The sequence below is a fragment of the Pagrus pagrus genome (genome assembly GCF_965226575.1).
Source record: "Pagrus pagrus genome assembly, chromosome: 13".
Lineage (NCBI taxonomy): Eukaryota > Metazoa > Chordata > Actinopteri > Spariformes > Sparidae > Pagrus > Pagrus pagrus.
The window spans coordinates 5,145,408-5,164,836 of NC_140197.1; the positions used below are offsets into that span (position 1 = coordinate 5,145,408).

General features: G+C 40.8%; 2 protein-coding genes across 2 annotated transcripts; one reads left to right on the forward strand and one right to left on the reverse strand.

The window, feature by feature from the left end:
* Nucleotides 1-48: 48 nt before the first annotated feature.
* scpep1 (serine carboxypeptidase 1) lies at nucleotides 49-10,835 on the reverse strand. Its single transcript, XM_084372293.1, has 13 exons — nucleotides 10,707-10,835; nucleotides 10,337-10,476; nucleotides 8,564-8,653; nucleotides 8,182-8,337; nucleotides 6,440-6,514; nucleotides 5,932-6,004; nucleotides 4,901-4,938; nucleotides 4,665-4,793; nucleotides 4,010-4,094; nucleotides 3,734-3,847; nucleotides 3,457-3,594; nucleotides 3,175-3,338; nucleotides 49-283 (listed from the first exon to the last, which is right to left on the reverse strand). Exons 1-13 carry the CDS (start codon nucleotides 10,759-10,761, stop codon nucleotides 221-223), a joined length of 1,320 nt encoding a protein of 439 aa, XP_084228419.1. The 5' UTR covers nucleotides 10,762-10,835; the 3' UTR covers nucleotides 49-220.
* A 1,871-nt stretch (nucleotides 10,836-12,706) lies between these two features.
* On the forward strand, nucleotides 12,707-18,351 carry coil (coilin p80). The gene is made up of 7 exons (XM_084370987.1): nucleotides 12,707-12,994; nucleotides 13,738-14,749; nucleotides 15,161-15,250; nucleotides 15,549-15,596; nucleotides 15,767-15,836; nucleotides 16,148-16,236; nucleotides 17,934-18,351. The coding sequence occupies exons 1-7, from the start codon at nucleotides 12,732-12,734 to the stop codon at nucleotides 17,979-17,981; spliced, it is 1,620 nt and encodes a 539-aa protein (XP_084227113.1). The 5' UTR covers nucleotides 12,707-12,731; the 3' UTR covers nucleotides 17,982-18,351.
* Nucleotides 18,352-19,429: the final 1,078 nt, after the last annotated feature.

The following is a 19,429-nucleotide window of genomic DNA, read 5'->3' on the forward strand; positions in this document are numbered from 1 at the left end:
GCATCTTTGAACTGTTCATACTGTACCAGAGAAGAAGGCAGGACAGCATTTACAAAAAAGAAATGTCTTTATTGTTGTTCTGGCTGAAGTGTACACAGGTCAGTGCTGTAATCAAAGAGAACTGAGATTCTTGATTTGGTTTAGCAGGAAGTGGAATATAAAAGGTCACGTGATCATAGTGATTGTCAGAGCCAAGCCAGCTGGCGTCAGAGTTAATGGATCAGGCCTGCTGGGTGATCATCTTCAACATCTGCAAAGCCATAGGCCCCTGGTCTGAGGGAATCTGTGACAACAGAGAAAGATGTGTTGAATTTCAACTTGGATTCTTAAAAAAAAAAAAAGGACCCAATTATAATTTCCAGTCACCTACTTCAAATGAATTGTCATCCACTGCTCAATGTTTAGTTCAAACACCTTTTTGTCATTCATCTTATACATTTCATTTGTTTCTTTGCAAATTCATTTTTGTAAGTTGTTAAAATTGAAAGTAGTTAAATAGTTAAGTAGTTAGTTAATGTATTTTTTTACCCATATAGTCACCATTCCTCAGTTTCATTCTTGTGTTACACAATAAGTGCTAAATAAACATTTTGGAGGTATACATTGATGCTAAATTCTGAGAATAGCTCATTCTATTGGTGTAACAAACACAGGTCTGTGTAAGCAGGCATACGAAACAACCACTGCAACCAACATTTGTGTACAGCTGGCAAAAGCCTTTCCAGCAGGTTGGAATGTTTCATTTCAGTTCTTGTCACCACAAAAAGCCTTTCATGTTTTGCCATTTATTACGAAGTTTACAAAATGTACAAAAATATCAGTGCAATAGTGGACAATAAAATGATTTTACAGAGGAAGGAATTTGCCACGTGGTCTCTCTTCAGGAGCTGTTGTTTGAGATGATGATAGAAGGCCAGCTCAACTTCTTCATCCTCTCCTGTGACACACTAGAGGCTACAGTGACTCAGTAAGGCCCCTCAGGCCAGGAAATATTATTACAAGAATGGACAGATTTGAGAGGCTAGAGCATGGACCTATAACTACTGGAGTGCTCAGTGGCGCATGAAGCCAAAAACGCATAGCATGCACACTAGAGCCTTCTGCCGACCGAGCCAGCTAACTTCCAGTATAGCGCCCGGCTAACTTGAATAGGGATAAAATAATTTAATCGTGTTAATCTAGACTTTCCAAATGTTATTGGACCAAATGGCTCAAATTATGATAGTGAAATGACTCATTTCGCTGGAGTTTTGATGTTTAAAGAAAATGTATTCACCATGTTTAGCTATGGGAAAACTGGCTTCAGAGCCTGGCGTTCCTCCTGGGGGCTTGGGCTACAGAGGCCACAGTAGCCCTTTTCACACAGAGAGCCGCATTATTTCTGCAGCGAAGGCTTGCCAATTCTCTATATTCGTTTGTTCACACTGAACCAATTAGCTCGGGCGTAAAGCCGCATCGGTGTGTCAATTCATACAGCACGCCGGCGCTGCGGATCCAAAAGAGGCGTGATGGTACACATCATGACGCTGACATCCATGTTTTCTTCAACGTGTTCTCCACGTATAACTGCGGTATTTTTTTCCTCATGCAAGTTGCAAAAGACACTTCCAGTTACCACATTACTGTTGTTTGGTCCTGTAACGTTGCTTTGGGTTATTTCTCTTTGATTAGTGAAGGATCTGTTTAGCTGTCAGACTGATCACCATCATATCGACACGCCCCCGCTCCGCACCTCCGTCTTATCCATTCCCGGACGCCAGCTCGCCTCTGTTGTGGCACTGATACCACTTCCAGAGGTGGATCAGCGCCGCAGCGAAACTGTCCCCTATCTCCGCTTTGTCCTCTGTGTAAAAGTTTCAGATGCGGAGAGGGGGGACAGTTTTACTCGGTGCATGATTCCCGCACTCAAAGGGCAGTGTGAATGGGGCTAGTGACTCACTATTGCCCCCCAGGCCAGACGGACTTAGTACTAAAGAGCTGGCCCATACCTGGCTGCTAAGCAGCGGATATCTCTGCAATACAGTATGGGCATAGGCATCTTGGATGCAACGCCAGATCTGTTACATCGTCACATGTCTTAGAGTTTTTACTCCTAAATCAGCTGATGACTTATTAAATTAATGGTATTTGAATCAATTTGTATTCTCTAGTTCACTCCATCATTATGTATTCAAAATGCTTTGTCATTACATAATGCTTGCCATCCTTAATTGACTGATGCTGGATGAAGATCCATGTCCATCATATGTGGACACCATAGTACAGACACTTATTTTAGGTAATAAACAACTGACAACCTCCAGGGCTGCAAAATGAAACCAAGACAGAAATGCCCAGAGCAGAAGTTACTCAAATAACCACTTGAGGCTGGCCCCAAAAGTGAGCCAGTCCCTATTTAGGGCTGCGTTTGAGGTGTTAGGGCCATAAGGGCAGATGCCGGTGTTTTGGATCCATGAGTGACCCTGTTAACTGCCAGACAGCTGCGAGTTCTGCAGCAGACAGACATGGGCAGAGCCTCGAGCTTCTGGAGAAATAACCCCCTCAGACGAGGAGAGAACAGAGTTTGGTTTTTAAACTTATGGGATGAAAAAGTGGATTTATCTTTATTAGTGCTTATCAACCCGTCTGCTGCAGCAAACACGGAGCTGCCAAAATCCACTGTAATGTACTGTAACCTCTGAGAGTTGGGGACATGCACTTTACTTCATGAAGGTAAATAGAAGAGATGGGGAAAGAAAAGACACTGGGGGATCAATTGATCACAAACACAGACACACACTTGTTGCCTGCCATTGCTCGCTAGCTTATGGCTAATGTACAGTAAGGTATTATGGCTGTTTGGGGCCAATAAAGTTTGCGGTCAAACAAGCATGAATAATGCAATTTAAACTTGCAAAGCTAGGTTATGAGCCTTAGTTTTTCAGTGACCAGGCTCCACCCACGCTCCACCTCTTTGCCCATTTTTGGATTAGCCAGAGTCAGGCACTACCAAGATGGCAATGCTTGAGCCGGCCAGCACCACCCACTTCAGAAACCTCTGGCTGATGTCACGATGGATCCGTCCACTATTTTTTTTATTGTCAATGTTCAGAAATCCTTAACTGTACTAACCATACATCTCATATTAAAAACCTTTCTATGTACATAATTGTTGAAGATCAGCCAATGTCTTACCATGTGACCAGCTTTGAGGATCCAATAGAAGGCAAAGTTCTTGTAAGTCTTGTAGAAAGCTCCAGTAATGCCAACAGAGGCTGGGTCGTCCAGGGGAGTCCACGTCAGATTTTGAAATCCAGGCAGTCCATCCCACTTCAGCCGATTCACCCACTGTTCCTGACCTGAGACAAGGAGCAGAGATTCATGTGGCACAGCACGTTTCCAGAGGAATTCCATATCTGGAAGGGTTCAAACACTGCTGCTGGAGCTGAACAGAAGGTAATGCCCTTATTAAGTTACCGATGGTGTCCACTATGAGATCCAGCTGGCCGTTGTAGACAACGACATTCACTCCAGCGATCAGAAGCTGGTCGACTATATCCACCACTGGTCTCATAAAGTCTCCTGCCATGTAGCTGAACACCTCCTCTGACTGGCCTGGACACACAGGAAGACGGGAGAATCAAAAATAAAAAGGAGGAACAATTTATAAAAAGGACAAGAAATACTTTGTCGAGAAGGTATGTTAATCTAAAACAAAACGAAGGGACAAAAATCCACTGTTGAGACACAGTACCTCCCCAGGTGACATTCTGGGGGATGATGCCAAGTTTCTTCCTGATTGGTCCATTCATCAGCGCACTTAGTGATTGTCTCTGAAGGGGTTGAATATGGCGACGAGTCAGCAGAGCTGGTGGGAAAAAAACAAGTGTATACCTCTGAAAATTAGATACAGTTAGACGTACTATTTGTACTGAAGACATGCATTCCATCAGTCACCAAATCTAGCGAGCTGTTCTTATTGTTTTTAGAAACTGCTGAGCGGATGTGAACACTTGGCACAGCGTCTTACAGATGAAGTCTTCTCCTGCTGAAGAGGTGAGTTTCTCATCTGGCTCCTGGGTGAGGATGTTGTAGAAGTTGACTCCATTGGTGTTCTGAATGAAAACCATAACAAGACTACATCAAACCAAATAATCCCAATAATCCCACTGTCAATATCACAAAACATTTCTGCATTTATTTTTAATACACACAGTTATAAATTTGACTTAGTTTTGTGAATTATGAGGAGTTTATACCAAATGTAAAACAAAAATGTAGTGGCATCTAGCGGTGAGCTTGAAGATTGCTACCAACTGAACACCTCTCACCCTCCCCTACAACAGCTGCTAAAAATACAAAGATCACGGAAGGCCTTCTCTACAGCCAGTGTTGTGGCTCTCTTTTTCTGTGGAAAATAGGTGGTGCAACATAGTGGAAGAAGACCAGCTCCTTCTGTAGATATAAAAGTCTCATTAGGTGATCCCCTGGAAACAGAACTGGTTTGTGCACTACCACAGTCTGTTCACTCTGCTGCTGTCTGGCAAAACATACAGAAGCCTCTGTCGTAACACCGAAGCCAACCATTTACTGATATACACTATGATAAGCTTCCTGTATGTACAAGTGAACCTGATGGCATCAAACCGTATCTTGTACTGCAGATCCTCCAGTACTGTACCAACCTGCTCAATCACCGTCTCTGCCACAGACCACAGCTCTGTGGCTTTGTGAAACTGCTGCTGCTCCACGGCTTCCTTCACCGCCTTTGCTGCGCTGCTGACGTCCGCCAGGCCATGATCATCCAGCAGCGACTGCACGGCAAAGGGACCACAGTCAGATGGAAACTCAATGGACCAGCAGTACAACGGAATCTGACTTTCACCAGACATTTTCAAAGAAACATTTGCCCATTACTTACAGTACTGTAGAGGTACGGTCCCCACGTCATGACCGAGTCTGTGGATGAAGCAGTAGTGAGCAGTTGGGTCATTTCTCCAGCAAAGACTTCAAGATAAACCCTGCCGTCTCCTTTTTACAGACTCTGATCACTGTAATGACTTTGTATTGACCTGTAGTGGCTCTTTAAGTAGAATCCACTATACACTCCTGCCGAGTTCACTGAACTCCCTACAGAAATGTTGTAATTTTCTTTTCCTAGGGGCATTTATCACACACCTTATTGAGCCCGCTCTAACATATTCATCATTGTAAGCACCATCTGGGAATTTGGGGTAAAAATAATTCATCAAGCTCAGAACGTTTCCTAAAAAACATTGCCTCTAGAGTTGCAACGATTAATGATCAATCGATTGGATGTCAACTAATCAGTTTGAGTCCATTGTTAAAAAAGAAAAAAACATTTCTCTGATGTCAGCTCCTTACATGGGAATATTTTCAAGTTTCTTCACAAAAATTACTGACACTGATTGACATTTGTTCTTCATTTTCTGACATTTTATTCAATAAAAAAAAATGTTAGTTGCAGCCCAGTCAATGTTACTCTGTTGTCTGACCTCAGGACATTTAACAGGCAGAAATCTTCGGTGAAGTCTACCCAGTTAGCAATGTCTGAAGCATCTAGTCAGAATGAATGCACGGCCTATACTTGTTTCAAATACAAGTATGCATCCTTTGTTTAATTCTTAGTTTTCATACAGAAGCTGCAGTTATTTCCACTGAATAAATCTAAATAACTGATTTAGTAGGAAGGTAGTCAACAGAGATCTACAGTGAATCTAACTTGTGTTGATGCTTTGGAGACACACTTAAATCACTGAAAATCTAAATGTGAAGGCATGCAATATACTGTACATGGAATTTTAGAGTTCCGACATCTAAATGTGCAGCATTCGAGTGGGTGTGCAGAAACTTGGAATTGGTGAAGTTTGACATTTGGAGTGGACTTGCACAAAGGTTGTGGTGTAGGTGTAAAGACGGACAGATACTGACCCAGTGGGGAAATCCAGGAGTCCCCGAGAGCCACACCAGCAAAGTTGCATTTCACCTTCCCTTGTGCTACGGCCTGGACCGACAAGAGACACACCGAATTAAAAAAAAAATTGTTAACCTTTTTGCTTTTTTACTGTGTCATTAGAGGTCTATATTCTCCAATTTCTTAGATCTTTCAATGAACATCCATACCACATTAGCTTCTGGAGCTTTACATCCTTATACCAAATTTACAGACCAACTTCTGTTGACTGGAAAAATACTGTAGAAAATGCAAGTAAGTAAATCCAATCTACTTTGACACAACTGAAATATATTACACATCTTTACAACCCATAACAAAAGTTTATTACTTCTACTACTGCAAGCAAACCATTTCACTGTCATGTTTTTTTGCCTACTCATCCATCATAAGACAGTTCTTCGGTGTGGGACTTTCCAGTAAGCTCACATGGACCTGAAGTGGATGTTGTAAAGAGAAGTCCAACTCAAAAAGCAGTCAGCTCACCTTGGTGAGCTCCAAGGAGATGGCAGCTGCCATCTTCCCTCCATACGACTCAGAGAAGATGTAGAAGGGGATGCTCTGAGAAAAGATTAAATATCCATCAGTTTAAATTCCTCACTGGCATGACATCACCGTATATGATCACTGTATGGTATGTAATGAGTCTTTTGAGAAGAATAAGAAACAGTTAATGGCTTGCAACTGTGCCGAGATGCTCGGATTACTTTTTTCAGTCAACACTGGCCCTGTGGAGCCAGCCTTCAGCTAGCTTCAATTTAAGAATGCTTACCAAGAGCTTGTTTGACATTGAGAACCAGTTTTTAAGTAAAGACACTGCATTGTCTTCATATGCAGAGGATAACCCACAAGTCCTTTCTGTATCACAACACCACTGGAGGGCAACATTAGGGCCATAACACAGCCACTGTCAGCGTGTGCAAGCTGGTTTTTTTTTCTAAAACAACTGACTCCTTCATTTGTTTCTTTCACATTTTTAATTCTAAATTAATAATTTAATTAAATGATTTAATTTTATAAATAATTAAAGTGCCAGGGTTTCAGTCATGAAACTCTAAGTGTAATTAAGGACAGCCAGAAGATTAAGCATTTATAGAGGAATGTGGCTACTTGACCATCTCGGCTAATGGGCTGAGATCAGGTTGTTAGTTAAGTTAACTAACAAGTTGGCTATATTAAATCAAATTCACAAATCACAGTTTGCCTCAGAGGGCTTTACAATCTGTACAGAGACGACACCCTCTGTCCTTCGACCCTCGATTCGAGTGAGGAAAAACTTGCCCCCCCAAAAAAAAGCCCTTTTAACAGGGAAAAAAAAAAAAATGCGGAAGAAACCTCAGGAAGAGCCACAGAGGAGGGATCCCTCTCCCAGGACGGACAGACGTGCAATAGATGTCGCATGTACAGAGCAGATCAACGAGATCACAATGTATACAATTATAATGGATGGTTGACAGATATGAAAGCACATAAAGAGGCATCACAGCAACACCAATGAAATGCACATGGAAATGTGATTACTAGTGATAACAGTAGTAGTATATTACAGCCCTGTCCTGTCCATAATCTTCTGTCAAACGATGTACAGTTTTTATTAAGTGTTCACTTTTTAGTCCTGTTGGACGTCTGTTTAATGTTTAGCTCCTGCTTTTTCATTGTCTTCACTGTGAAAAGACATCATTTTTTAAAGACTTAAGCCCAAAGCCTGTAATATTTTCCATTACCCTGGTGTTTTTCCTGCTAAAAATAAAAATAAAATAAGATTAAAACATTAAACCGAGCAAGCTGGCTTAGGCAGCCTAGCCAGGATGTGCGTTCATCTGCATCAGTTAATATTGCGCAAAAAAATACTTCCCTAAATTCTCTTTAACATGTTTGATTTTTAAAGATTTTTTTCCCACAGCTCAATACATCTTAGATACTAATACTTAGAATAGTGATTTAATTGTTGGCCACAAAGAGGTGTCCCAAACTGTTGGGGGGCGGGGCATTTTGAAAAGCTAGGACACACATTCAGCATGTTCGGAGCATACAAACTCCTGAGTCTTTACACTTTTCACGGCACGTGCACCTCGCACGAAGTGTGTTAAACCAGATAATAATGGCACTAATAATTTACACCATTAAGATGCCCATGAATCCAGTAAAGTCATTCTTTGGGACTCCTGGTTCTTATATCATGCTACAGTGAAGCAAACCAGACTTTTGTTCGCATCCAGCAGGCATACCTGGAACTCGGCCCTCTCTGTAAAGAAGTGTTCGAGCAGCACCAGCATGTCCGAGGCCACCGTGGCCACATCGGTAGCATAGCCGCCTGGGCTCTCAGTGTAGCTGAAGCCAGTGCCCACAGGGTTGTCGACAAATAACACACTGGCTGCCTGGACCTGAAAGAGACAACACACAAAACAGATCAGCATGTTAACCTGAGGTTCATTCATTTCAACAGACTGAAAGGCTGTTTTAATACAAGACTGTGCTCCAGATACACAACAAATAGTCTGTGTTAAAAGGATTTCAACACACAATGCAGGAAACTATTGGACAAAAATCAATCAGTTACAACTTATTACAATGTTTTGCTCTTCAAAACCTCAAGTGCAACCATCTTACCCAGCTGGTCTTTCTGGGCTCTAGGTCCCTGTTCAGAGGTCCAATCTCCTCAAAGTTTCCAAAGCCAGTCCCTGAACCTCCTGGTCCCCCCTAAAAGACACATAGACAAACATCTTCATCAGGTTCTTGACATTAAGAGGCGCGGTTTAATAAAGCAAAAGCCATTCATGTATTGAATGAGATTATGTTTGAGGGGTTATGTGTCTGCTGTCCAATGTCCTATGGAAAACTTTGTAATACAATATTAAACACAGCAATATTATAGCTAATCTTTAACTAAAGGTGGCTGGTTTCAGTCTTGCTGGGTTGGCTCCTCAAGTAAGAACACCCCATGAGTCAGTTCCTCCTCTTCAGTTGAAAATAGAAGCAACACTGCTGTTACTTATAAAAGTCACACCACCAAACTATTTTTTTTACAGTTATAGAATTGAGTAGAATGCCTTTATTGTCATTGCACAGAGTACAATGAAATTTCAGTGCAACTCCTCAGTGGTCATTAAAATAAAAACACCAGTACACAGCAAATTGATAGATGACTCAAACATACAAAAGTATAAAATCAAGTAAAGTCTAAAAACAAGTTTAAGAACAGTAATAAATATGTATTGCGCTTGATTAAGAATAAAACTCAGCAGCATATTACTGCAATATATATATATATATATATATATATATATATATATATATATATATATATATATATATATATATATATATATATATATATATATATATATAAAATAATACATTGGCAGAGTTCAGATCTTTGATGGCACATGGTTAAAAACTAGTCTGAAATCTGGAGGTGGAGGTTTTCATAGACATATAGCACCTTCCAGAGGGCAGCAGAGAGAAGAGGTGGTTTCCTGGGTGAGAGGAGTCCTTGATTATGTTAGCGGCCTGGAGTAGACATCAGGTTCTGTATATGTCCTCAACTGAAGGTAATTTTCTGACAGCTTGTAGAACAGATCCTGTCAATGTGTTAGCTTACATTTAATACAAACCCTGTGTGAGTGAATTACTGCCAACCATTATAGAGTCATGATCTAGGAATTTTCACTTCTTCCAACCACTGCAGCTGCCACTGATATATTGCTTTCGATCATATGAAAATCATCTTGCAGCGATTGAAGATGGTGGTTAGCATTTTAGTATTGTACTTCCATTAAGTTGGGGGATCTTGTGACAAAGCAAAAAAAAAGAAAAAGAGGAACTGTCAAAATCAAGGCAGCAGAAGCTGAGATGACCTAATGGCCGACAAAATCTCTACATTTCATGCATTTTTAAGCCAGGCAAACAGAAATAGCTTCATTAATTTAAAATGTAATGTTTAATGTAGACATAGAAATTTGTCCCCAAGCCCCAGATGAGATGTCACCAGGGTCATTCTATGAAACAAAGATCCTTCAGAGCCACAGAACACATGAGGCTGCTTGGTGACTCATGATAAAGTTATGTTGATGTGTTCACTGGTGGAGTGCCCTCTCTTTAAACTGTGGGTCCACACAACAACACAACTGCTACAGGAATACAGACAGACAGACAGAGGGCAGGTTCACTGCAAACTCATACAAGTCAGTCTCTGCTCATAGATTGTACAAAATGCATGGAGCATCCTGGAAGATAAGCAAACTCAGAAGAGTTAAACTAACAGACAACAAAGGACGGTTTTACTAGACCCCGTATATGGAGCCTGTACATCGGATAGAGCATACAGAGGCACTGGTGTGGACCTCTGAGCTTCAGAAATGAGTGGAGCTGGTCGTGTCCTACCTGCAGCCACATGACCAGAGGCAGGTCCTCGTACTGTGCAGCCGGGCTGTCAGCATAATAGAGCCACCAGAACATGTGGGCCCCGTCTCGCACTTCCACATAGCTCCACACTTCTTTACTTGTCAGGGGACTGGGGAGCCCTGCATAGGATTCAAGTACATCCGCTGGATTACCTTGGTATTCAGTTACAGAGCAATTTGCGAAATTATCAAGCCACAATAAGCGAAAAGTAGCAATTAAAATGAGCAGCGTAAATAAGTCATCGTTACTTTCGTTTTGCAGTCAGCTGAATCAAAGCATGAGACGATACCGAGCCTGCTCGCTGGCTGGAAAATATTTAAGTGCTCTAAATACAGATGATAAATCATACCTGTACTGACGAGAGTAGCGAGGAGTACACACCAGCACACCTGAGCCCGGACCATTGTTGAAGCTTGTGACCGCCTACAGCTCCGCTCTGTGCGGCTTTATGACTACAAGATGTCACATGACCAACCGGTCAGCTGACCAACGACGTGTCACAGTTCACTCACTGGTTCACAATCGACTTGGGAAATATTATGAAAGGGAAAAATCGCAGTTTGATTTAAACAATCAGATAAATACATAGAATAAATCAAGTTAAAACTAATGGAGGCTGACAGAAATGTTAATACACATGTGGGGGCTGGTTGTTATGAAGCCACAGCCCCTACAAAAAAGAAGTTTATACAAGTATATATTAGCATACTTCTTTAAAACTTTAAAGAGAATATGATTTCAGTTTACTTTTACATACTTATCAGAGGTAGGCTATACACAAAGCTAAAGGTTACAAAAGTATACAGAAAAGAGTACACATAATTAGTGATATAGTTGCATTACAAAATAAATATTAATTGTAAAATTGTTGTGTACTCAATGTTTACTAGTTTAAATAAAAGTATAATCAGAAGTATACTTTTATAAACTAAAAAATGGGTCAATTTACTCAGAAATAGTATTGATGTAGCCCCCTTGCAAGAATACTACTAGTACATTGATATTATTGTACTTACTACATAAAGTAGGCTAGACTTTATGAGAAATATACTTGAACTGTGCTTAAGTGTACTTGATAAAATGAACATGAAGTAGACTATACTTCTTTAATGTAAGTAAGTGCTTCAGTAATGTCAGGGGTCAGGCAGATGGGACAGATGCCCCGTGACCTCTGGAGGCAATGTAAGACCGTCAAAATAAAGATGTGAGTTCACAGCTTCTGCCTCTTGTTTTGCTCTTATTACAGTAAACCATGTATAAAAAAACATTTTCAAAGGGGACGGAAAAACATCTGCTTATCTACATTTATTGCTGAGCAAATCAGCTAGCAGTGACATATTTTTGTATAATTCCTTTCTACCTTTTCTGTGGCCCTCCCCGAGAAAGGAACCAGCTGTGAGAGAAGAGATCCACACCTGTATCAGCTTGTAATAACTGCCTCCACGCCAACAGAGGGCAATGTTGTGAAAGCCTTAGCGTCCCTGATCACATGTGACCCAGACATCCGGTTAAAAGTTGGCGCTTCAAAAGAAAAGCCCGAAAAAACAAAAAACTGTAATACTGAAATAATCAAAACCGTTGACGTTATTATTATATTTTGTATTATTTTGTATTATCATTATTATTATTAGCCTATTATTAGCTATTATTGTTATTATTACCCTATTATTAGCTATTATTGTTATTATTACTTTATGTTTTACTTGTAAGAAAAAGAGACCCTCCAGCCAACATTCACAACATAGGTGATTACAGTAAATGCATATATTATAAAGAGTGTGGCACTGATGGATTGTACAATGTGGGCTATATCCTGAAACAGTCCATAGGTTGTAACTAATGGCTTTACTATTGTTGATTGGCCGATTATTTTCCAAAAGTCGTTTTCTGTAAGTCGTTAGTAGTTCTCTCTTTCACATAGGCCAAAGCCATCAAAGCATGTCAAAAACGTCAATAAGATATTAATATACTGAGCTTACTCAGCTACTCCAAAGCTTTTATCATGATCACTCACGACGAATGATGGAATGATGCGAACATGCTGGGTACTGGCATCAACCTTAAAGGGAGCTAAAGTCAGTTTCACTGTAGGAAGTCTAATTGGAGACACATTACAGGGAACATAAAAACGTTTGAGACAATTTAAGAGGGAAACAGGACTAATTTAAAGGATTTAGTTCTTTTTTTGTTTTGAGTTTTAATTTTTTTTATTTATTTTTTTTTGTCTGCCAATCTACTGAGAAGAGGAAGAAAAAGAAGAAGAAGCAGAAGAAGGAGGAGGAAGAGGAGGAGGAGGAGGAGGAGTTTGACATTCTTATCCTGAAAAGCTCCACCGGAAATATCACTGTTGTTGCCGGCGGAACGCACGAGCTGAATGTCCTGTGTCATGGCTGCTCACAGTAATAACTTCATCCGCGTGCGCTTATACTTTGACTACCCGCCGCCGGCAGTCATTGGTTGCCGCATGTGCTGGCTGCTCGTGGACTTGAACGCATGTCGCGTGGTGGCGGATCTGGAGAGTGTGATCAGAGAGAAGTTTGAGTTCAGCCGCGGGAGCATCCTGAGCCTCTTCATGGAGGACTGCTACCTGCCGCACACTGAGAGCATCTTTGTGGTGCGGGACAACGACAGCGTCAGGTGCGTGTGCTTTTCCTGTCACTCACAGCTTTTGACGCGACCAGTGCTGGCTACACGGTCATGACCTCACGTGATGTGGCAGCTCTCAGGTCATCTGTAGCAGGCAGGCACCTGAAGATTCAGGGGCCCCACGCAAAGACAGGCGTGGAGTTTTGTGATTCTCTGTCATCATCATCATTTTTAATTTGCCAAAATAATTTTTAACTCAAGGTCCACCTTTTCCTTTTACAGTTTTCATAGCCAGTGAATTAAAGGAACAGTTCAACCAAAAAGTAAAATCCAGTCATCATCTCCTCCCCCCATGCTGATGGAAAGTCAGGGAATTAAGATCAAGATTTTGGCTTAAAAGCAGGTATAAATAGTCTTCCCGGGTAAGACCTCTGTTCGTCTCAGACACATTTTTTATCGCCCACAGCAGGACAGGACGCTGTTAGTCTCGAGCCCTGCACATGAATCTGATGTAGTCCATCAAATAATTACAGCAATTTAATTGACTTGCACACCTGTCTCTCTTTTGTAATATTCAGTTTGTGCAGCCTTTACTTGTGAATTAGACTACACGCTTTACTGCTAACTAGCCAACGACAGCTAAAGTTACCAGCAGTTGGCTGTTGAGTTCTATGCTGCCCCCATTTGCTTTGGAGTATGAATTTGACAGGTGACCAATTCGTACATATTGCACCTTTTTAAAGATGTGTTTCCAAATCCTCCAGAGCTGTTCATCTTCACTCTTTGCTTCCCAGGGTGAAGGTGGACTGTCTGGCTCAGGTGAATGGAAACAGCAGCTATCCAGACTCAGCAAGTAAAAAGGGCAGAAAGAGATCGAGACCCACGGGGGAGAATGGTGCAGGAGAAAATGAAGTAAACGTGGAATGGAAGAAAAAGAAGAGGAAAAAAGGGAGCGAGGAGAGCCTGGAGAGGGATGCCAAGCAGGCTGCAGGTGATGAGAGGACTAAAATGTCACAAGTAAAGTGTACAGAGAAGAAGAAAAGAAAGAAGGCAGATCAAAGTGGCCCTACTGTGACCCACAAACCAGCTGCCTCTACCAAAAACACCCCAGTTAGGGTAGAAGAGACAGCTAAACACAGCAAGAAGCCCCCAGTGGCACAAGCAAAAACAAAGAATGTCTCCTCTTCAGATTCCAGTAGTAGCAGTAGTGAGGAGGATGAAGCTCCTAAAAAAACGGCTGCCCAAAAACCAACACCGAAAGCAACCCCATCCACCCCTGCTGCTTCCAAGGCACCTCCAACCACCAAACCCACCCAGCCAAAACCAAAGCCTCCTTCATCATCCTCTTCAGAATCCTCCTCCTCCTCTGATGAAGCTAACAGTGTCAAAGCCCCGCCAAAAAACAAACCTTTAACCTCCACAACCCCCAAAGGAAGAATAAGTGATAACTCAAAGTCTCAGCAGGCTCCTCCTCCTGTCCCACAGGCCAAACACCTTGCACAGGAACAGGCTGCGAGCAAAGTGCCTCCTGGTGACAAAAACATGAACCCTTCGACCTCAAGCAGTGAAGAGGAAATCGAGCTTGTTATCCGCCGGCCGATCCAGCAGCTGGGCCGCGGTGTGGGAAATCAGTTGTCTCAGAGAGGCCGAGGCCGAGGCAAGGACTGGCACAGTGGCCCTGGAGGAAGGGGTAGAGGGAGAGGGGACGTCAGAGGGCACAATGGCAGCTTTGAGTTCAGCTATAATGAATCCAAGGAGCCTTCCTACCAGACTGAGTCTCTGACCAACATGTCGGTGGTCCTCCAGGTGTGTCATTTATTGTTACTGTAACTTTGATTTCAGTAACAATAGTTCAGTTTTTAGAATGTAATAATTGATCCCTGACACTAATTGTATCATTGAGGCCAAGGTACTCTGTGTCTCCTGTTATGTCATGTGGAGAAATCCAAAGCTAAATGGGGCTGCCATGCCTGGTTACGGTTGCAAAGCTATGACTGGACAATCACTGTTTGGGGGAGGGGTTTATCGAACAGTCAGCTACATTAATAAGAAATGAGAATGTGTTTAGTCTTGCCTCGGTCACATTATCTTCTTATTGGCAGTACAAATACACCTGTTTTGTATGTAAATGTATACATGCATTACCTGCCCTCCTGAAATACTGTGTATGAAAAGTCATTAATAATCTCTGTTTGTCTTGTATATCTCTGTATGTAGAACGCAGCAGGAAGTGCTCCCAAAAAGGACTACAGCTCTATGCCCCTGCTAGCTGCGCCTCCACAGGTGGGACAGACGATTGCCTTCAAGGTAAGTCTCGTCTCATCTCACCAGCTCGCGAGCTTGGAGATCTTCTTTTCCCCTATTCAATAACTTTCTTTTTACAAAATGCCAGGGGAGAGTAAAAGGCACACTGCAAAGAATACACAAAGAAGTTTGAGTTGTGACCGACTAGCATTAGCATGTTGCTGGCTGGCAAGTGTGTTAGCAGATAGCAAGGGCTACAGTAGTTCACCAACTAGACCCAATTGTTTTACAAAGATTTGTGGATGAATGTAGACTGTGTGACCAAGTCTTAATGCTGAAAAAAATCTGTGTGTGTTCACAGTTGCTGGAGCTAACTGAGAACTATACACCAGAGGTATCAGATTATAAGGTGAGTGCAGTCAATCATGCTGCAGTAATCCAAAGCGTTGGTCACAGCTCTGCCTATTGCTCTCATGTTACTGGGAAGGCCCTTGAAGGGAGTGTCATAATGAAGTCTTGGATGTTTGTTCATACTGGAATCACTACACAACTGACTGACTGTGTTGATGTATCTTTTAGGAGGGAAAGATTGTGAGCTTTGACTACACCAGCAAACAGATAGAGCTGGAACTACATAATGCCTTTCAAGGTAAGGATCTTTTCACCACTGACACGTAGAGTATAACCTTTAACATGCCTGTTTCAGAGTTGATAAATCAAGATGCTAAAGATCGTTTTTTGGCAGAAAAATATCTTTTAAGAGTCAGACAGAGTTTGAATCACTGGTATTTAAAAGTAACACTAAGTCGACCATGAATGTACAGTATTATGGATACTGGTAATGGATGTTATAGGTTAGGAAATCATTTTTAAATGTATTTTACTAAAGCAGATTGTACAGGATTTTCCAGAATGTTCCAAACATTAGTGATTACTCACAACACACCTCTTCTCCATCAGCTCCTGTAGAGCCTGGCAAGTTTGACCTGGTCTATCAGAATCCCGATGGCTCGGAGAGCGTGGAGTACGCAGTGTCCAGGGGCTCACGGGTATGTCTAAGGATATAGCTAATTTATTTAGTAATAAACTCATAAACACATTTCCTAAAGAGAAAGTTCAGCTTTGGCCAATATGCTTATTTGCGGGGTTGGAGGTATAATCTGATCTGTGTGGGGGTCTCTAAAATAACTAACCCTAACTAACGTTAGGGGCAGAGATGGATAAATAAATCCTAGCCGAACCGGTCAATTTACACCTGGCATTAAATGCATCTCGACGTACGTCTTGAGTGACCTCTGTTGATCGGATCTCACTTCCAGAAATATCTTAATGTATAATATTTGCCGAATTAACAAGTAGGCCTAATAGTTAAGAATGTTTCGTAGACAGCATTTCAGAAAGTTTAAACAGTTTCTCACAAGTATAATAATTTTGCGTTTTTTAAAGGGGGTCTGGTAAATAATTTGTTGATGTAAAATAAAAGTAATTCTAAAATAAATTGGGTGTAAATGGTGAAATCAGTTGAAATAGTGTGTTTAAACAGCTGCTGGAAGGTACGACACTCTTCAGCCTAGGAATCCGACAGGATGCACACAAAAAACAGACAGGCTTTTACAGCGATGAGGCGACAAACTGACACATTTTACAAGGAAAGAAACGTATTATGTTTGATGCCAAATTACGAGAGGGCACCTATGATTGAGAATTTGCTGTAGCCGTTTCACAAAGTTTGTTAAATTTCAAGGAATAACTCTTAAAATCACGTGATTTGTACAGTTATCTGGGATATTACTGTTACTGACTACACTTCATAATGTGTCATTCAGAGAACATGGTGTGTAGTTCTTCTGGAAAACATGTTTCTTTAAACCTATTTTATCATGATTGTAAAAATGATTCATTTCATTACTTATATAGTAATAAAGTAAGTAGTAAAGTATTAGGGACCCCGACAGATGTATGATTTTACTGCTTTCATGGGGGCACCCATTGGCTCCCAAGTAACTGGAACCCTGCTTATTTGCCTTCTTGGAGATGAGAAAGTGAGATAAAAATATATACTTTATATAATACACCCCTTAGTAGAAGTTAGGTGTTGGAACTATTTCTTGATGAACAACAGTTAATCCATGAACCCAACACTGTGCTGTGTCTGCAGGTTAAGAGCATGTTGTCAGTGGAACGGTCACTTTTGGTGTCGTACAGGCACAGTCGCATAACTTCCTCCCAACCTCAATTTAATGCTGAAATGTTGACTTTCATATTTAAAAAAATCCTCACTTACAAAGTATTTGGAGTCCTGTGAAATTAAAGTTTTTATATGACATGGAATGAGCCTGTATTTAAAACAAATGCTCAAGTTGACAGATAACCAAAATCACACTCACTATAAGAAAGATGGCTATTCACTTTATTTTACATTCCCTTCTATTGTCATCTGTACAAGTAAACCATAAAGGATGTTCTATTTATCAATACAGCTTATTTATTGAATAACAGTGGTGCTTCTGGTTTTAGCCCCACTCACCGTACTTTGAGTGAACTCATTCACTCAGTGATCCCCTCTTTTCAGTTACTCATCCAAACAGGAGAAAGTGGCGGACAAAATTGTCAGCATGTGCACAAAGTAGCAGTTGTTGTCATTTGGGTTCTGTTTCTGGTATTGTTCTCTGTAATAGTCATACTGATGTTGTTTAAATCTTAGCGTAATCATAGTTGAAGTAACGTCTTCACTTTCCTCCCATAGGTGACAGAACGATGGGACTCCCTGCTGGAACCACGGCTGATCATTTAAACCTGTGACTTGGATCATGCCCCCAGTTTGGTGAGATGGATCCTACGTCAGGATCCTTCAACTTGTACTCCAGTGCCAAAGTTAAACAGGCAGTGACTTCCTGACATTGAATATGATAGGCATGTGATCATGGTTGATTTCTCTTCTGTGTGCTCCTAAATAAGTCAGCACTTGGCAGAGAAGAGCTGCTGCATAGCAAAATACAGGTATAAGTATTGAAAAATGTTAGTTAGTTTTTAATGTGTATAGGTGAAATGAGTGATTGTTTCCAGAACTGGGACATTGTGGTTTTATGTTTTGTACAATAATGTTTTATCAGTCTTGTATAAACAGTTTTTTTTCTAATAAAACACTGCATCTCCTGCTTTGATGACAGGGTAGATGTCTATTTTATTATTCCAATGTCGAAATGTCGACGGTTTTATGGAAACTTATTTCTGCCACGGAAAAAAAAATGATTGTAATGTCCGAAGTATTTACATTTCTTCGAAAAGTCATTTAAAAATCTTTTTATGTCAGAATTATGATATCAAAATTTAGACTTACTACATCAAAATGTGGAAAAATTAAAGTTACTTACTATGTGAAATAAATACACCAGCAGGAGATGATACAGAACATGCAGGTGGTGGTCATTAAATCAAACTGAATTTAACTTTAGAATTTAGACTTTAGAATTTAACACAAAAGCATTCAGTAACTGATATAAGCTCTGTTAAAAAAAAAAAGGCTTGATTAAGAAAAAAAATCATCTGGACCTCACTAATTTCTAAACACTTTTACAGCCATGTGCACTGGTACTGTGCACAGGGCGACAGGAAAGCCATCCTCCTGCTGCAGCTTCAGCCATTATACAAGTATACATTTGGAGTCATGCACACCATATCAACTGAAAGAATATTTAAATGTCAAGTTTATGACCCCAGATGACAGATATATGAATATCCATGAATGTTTTCCAGTTCGGCACTGAAGGACACTGAAGTAGCTTGGAAAGTCCATTATAATACCAAAACATGCTTACAGTACCATAAATATGCACTCACCTGATGGCTTAGAGGTGTCACTGTGATTGAAGAATAATCACAGAATAAAGTTGAAATACTTAAAGAAATAACAAGTCCTCTCGTGAAAATAAAGTTGTAATTTTCACTGGAAAAGTAGCAATATTATGAGACTAACGCAGCTTTACCATGATGTGTATAGAGAGCTGAAGTCACGCCCCTTTCTGTTTGCCCCATGGGACCTTACTTCAGAAGAAACATGTATGGTAGTGAATGGAGAGAGACAAATAATTTATTGATCCCGTTTTAATTGTGCCATGCGGCATGTTTGTCAATTTAAAAGATCATTTTTCAAATTGAGAAAGTCAAGTTTGTCATCAAACTAATGAAATATCAGACTGTGAAAATAGTCATTATAAAGACTACACAGCCACCAGTCGCGTT

Coding starts and splice junctions, on each gene's coding strand:
- scpep1 (XM_084372293.1), bottom strand. CDS start 10,761: ATGGTCCGGGCTCAGGTGTGCTGGTGTGTACTCCTCGCTACTCTCGTC. Junction 6,005..6,439: donor TCTCCTTGGAGCTCACCAAG/GTGAGCTGACTG, acceptor TTGTCGGTCCAG/GCCGTAGCACAAGGGAAGGT. Junction 284..3,174: donor TCCTCAAAGCTGGTCACATG/GTAAGACATTGG, acceptor CTGTTGTCACAG/ATTCCCTCAGACCAGGGGCC.
- coil (XM_084370987.1), top strand. CDS start 12,732: ATGTCCTGTGTCATGGCTGCTCACAGTAATAACTTCATCCGCGTGCGC. Junction 15,251..15,548: donor GACAGACGATTGCCTTCAAG/GTAAGTCTCGTC, acceptor GTGTGTTCACAG/TTGCTGGAGCTAACTGAGAA. Junction 16,237..17,933: donor CAGTGTCCAGGGGCTCACGG/GTATGTCTAAGG, acceptor TTCCTCCCATAG/GTGACAGAACGATGGGACTC.